General features: G+C 41.3%; 1 protein-coding gene across 1 annotated transcript; it reads right to left on the reverse strand.

Moving 5' to 3' along the window:
* Window positions 1–416: 416 nt before the first annotated feature.
* C1H21orf62 (chromosome 1 C21orf62 homolog) lies at window positions 417–1,661 on the reverse strand. The gene is given in 2 exon segments (XM_015617369.3): window positions 417–1,565; window positions 1,567–1,661. Coding segments are annotated over 2 exon segments (666 nt in total). The 5' UTR covers window positions 1,635–1,661; the 3' UTR covers window positions 417–967.
* Between the last annotated feature and the right edge of the window lie 631 nt (window positions 1,662–2,292).

The raw sequence follows: 2,292 nt of genomic DNA on the forward strand, positions 1-2,292 counted from the left end.
CCTTTATTGTACTATATGGATGGATACAGCCTTAGTCGTATCTCATGGAATTCAAAACCTCTCACAGAATTCAAACACAGGCAAGAAGCAGACTGAACTATTTTAACAGTCCTGGTATATGTTTTTCAGGGGATGACAACCTTTCTCGTGCAACACATCTGAAAATTGTCTGCCTGAAGCCTCGCCTCCCTTGTCAGATGAGACTCATTGTATGGGGTATTTCTACTCTCTCTTATGGGAGAACATGACCAATTTGCCATTATCACAAAAGCTGGAGCTCCCTGCATTTAGGGAATTGCAGGTGTCAGCACATCTGTCATGCAGGTGGCATCCTCTCCCTGGAAAAATATGGATCAGCTGAAGTGGTCCAGTGGAGAGTATGGGCCATTCACTTAAGTGTTAGACTTCCTGGTCCTTGTGGGTCCCTTCCAACCCAGAGTATTCTGTGATCTGGAAATAAAGATTATGTATGAAATAAGGAAGAAAGGACAGATGCAAGGAAATACCTGCTTCACAGAGGGAAGTCCCATACCTGTTTCCTAAATCGCTGAGCATAATGGGAGTAGATTGCACCTTGTAAAACAACCGTGAATTTACCTGCTGAGCTGCAATCTAACCTGAGTGGTTCTCTGGGGGTCTTGGATTCTTCTGCAGTGGGAACTATATGATTATGCCTTTTCTGTCCAAGACACAACCTTAAAACAAAATTTATCTGCAGATTTCAATTCTCGACTTAGAATACATAAACAAATTCTAACAGTGCTTTGGAAAACAGTAGTTTCACATTTACTTTGTTCTTTAAGAAAGTGTTTGCTGAATTAATCTGATGAATCTCTTACATCAAACACCTCTTTGTAGAGTTCTCTCACAGTCCCCTTGTGTATCCTCTTAGACAAACCGGGACAGACTTAAAAGCATCCCATCACTCTTTGCAGCCTCCCTCTTACTACTGACTGCTTTAAATTACTCAGTAAATGAATGTTACAACATAGCTCTCATTGTCTGAGGTTGAGAAAACATCTAAGTACAGCAGGCTGGGAAAGTGCTTTATGATACTAGAGACGTTTTCCACACTGTATGACTTCAGCAATGAATATCCATTGAAAACTGAGGTATCCAGAAAAGAAATACGTGAAAGCATTTGCCTGTCTTTGTTGTGTGCCTCAAGCAAGTCTTTGTCATTATTGCTGCTGCTGGAGATGGTTACACTCTGGTCTGGAAATTGTCCCTTGACCTTGTTTACCTGGAGCTTTTGAATTCCCCAAATGGCCAAATATTCTGTTGGGAGAGGAGTGGTACCACAGAAGGACAGCTTCAAATCCCACACCCTTGTGAAGTTGAGGACCATCCCCAGCACAGAGGTGTCTGTGAACCAGATGCTTAGGTGGCTGTTGTAGGTAGTTTTTTCCATGGTAGGAGGCAGCACTGTTTTGTAGTTGCACATCAAGTTTGCCAGGCAGTAATCACAGTCATGGATAGCCACAGAACAGCTGCAGTTGTGAATTGTGTTTTCCTCAGTCAAAATTAGCATGTGATTCTTCTGATTTCTCAGAAAAACTGATGTGTATGCCAAGGAATCTGGCCAAAATGAGAGCCAGAAAAATGGAGAAAGCAGGGTAGACTATTGGCTTCATTAGTAGGTACCAAGCTGCCAAGTGTCTTCTCCTTATACTGAGTGATTTAGATCACATGGCTTTAACTTCTGAGAAAAAACAATTTCTTTACTATACTAAAGATCTCTCAATGGTTAATATTACTTTGCTTTTCCACTCATTACTTGTCGCATACCTGGCCTATTTAGAGTCATACTGCAGTTCTGCATTAAGGGGAAACCACAACTACACTGATTTAGAAAATGGATTGTGACTAAAGTTTGGGATTCTTTTTTTGTGCTTTTTTTGCTCTAAGTGGTTTCATCTGCTTATAACACATTGAACACATTCTTCTCTATGCAGACAGCTCCTTGGTCTGGCATGTGCAGAGGTAAGGACAGGACAAGGAGTTGTGCAGGACAATTCTTGCTTGTTTCTCCTTTCTGCCTTTTTTGCTTCCAACCAAACAGTGGTGACAAAGGACCCTGTTCTCCACTTCACTGAGTGAGGCAGTCTGAGAAGGCCTAGCAGCAATAGCTTTGTTTTACACCTGAATTGCTAAGTAACATTGTGATAACCTTTCCCTTAAACTGATTGTGGGATATTGTTGGGGATTATGTATTCTTCCTTTTATTTTTTCTTACCAATAGAATTTTTCCTCATTAGTTGTGGGGAAACCTGACTGCTGGTACTTATTGGG

Source organism: Parus major, chromosome 1 (assembly GCF_001522545.3).
Source record: "Parus major isolate Abel chromosome 1, Parus_major1.1, whole genome shotgun sequence".
Taxonomy (NCBI): domain Eukaryota; kingdom Metazoa; phylum Chordata; class Aves; order Passeriformes; family Paridae; genus Parus; species Parus major.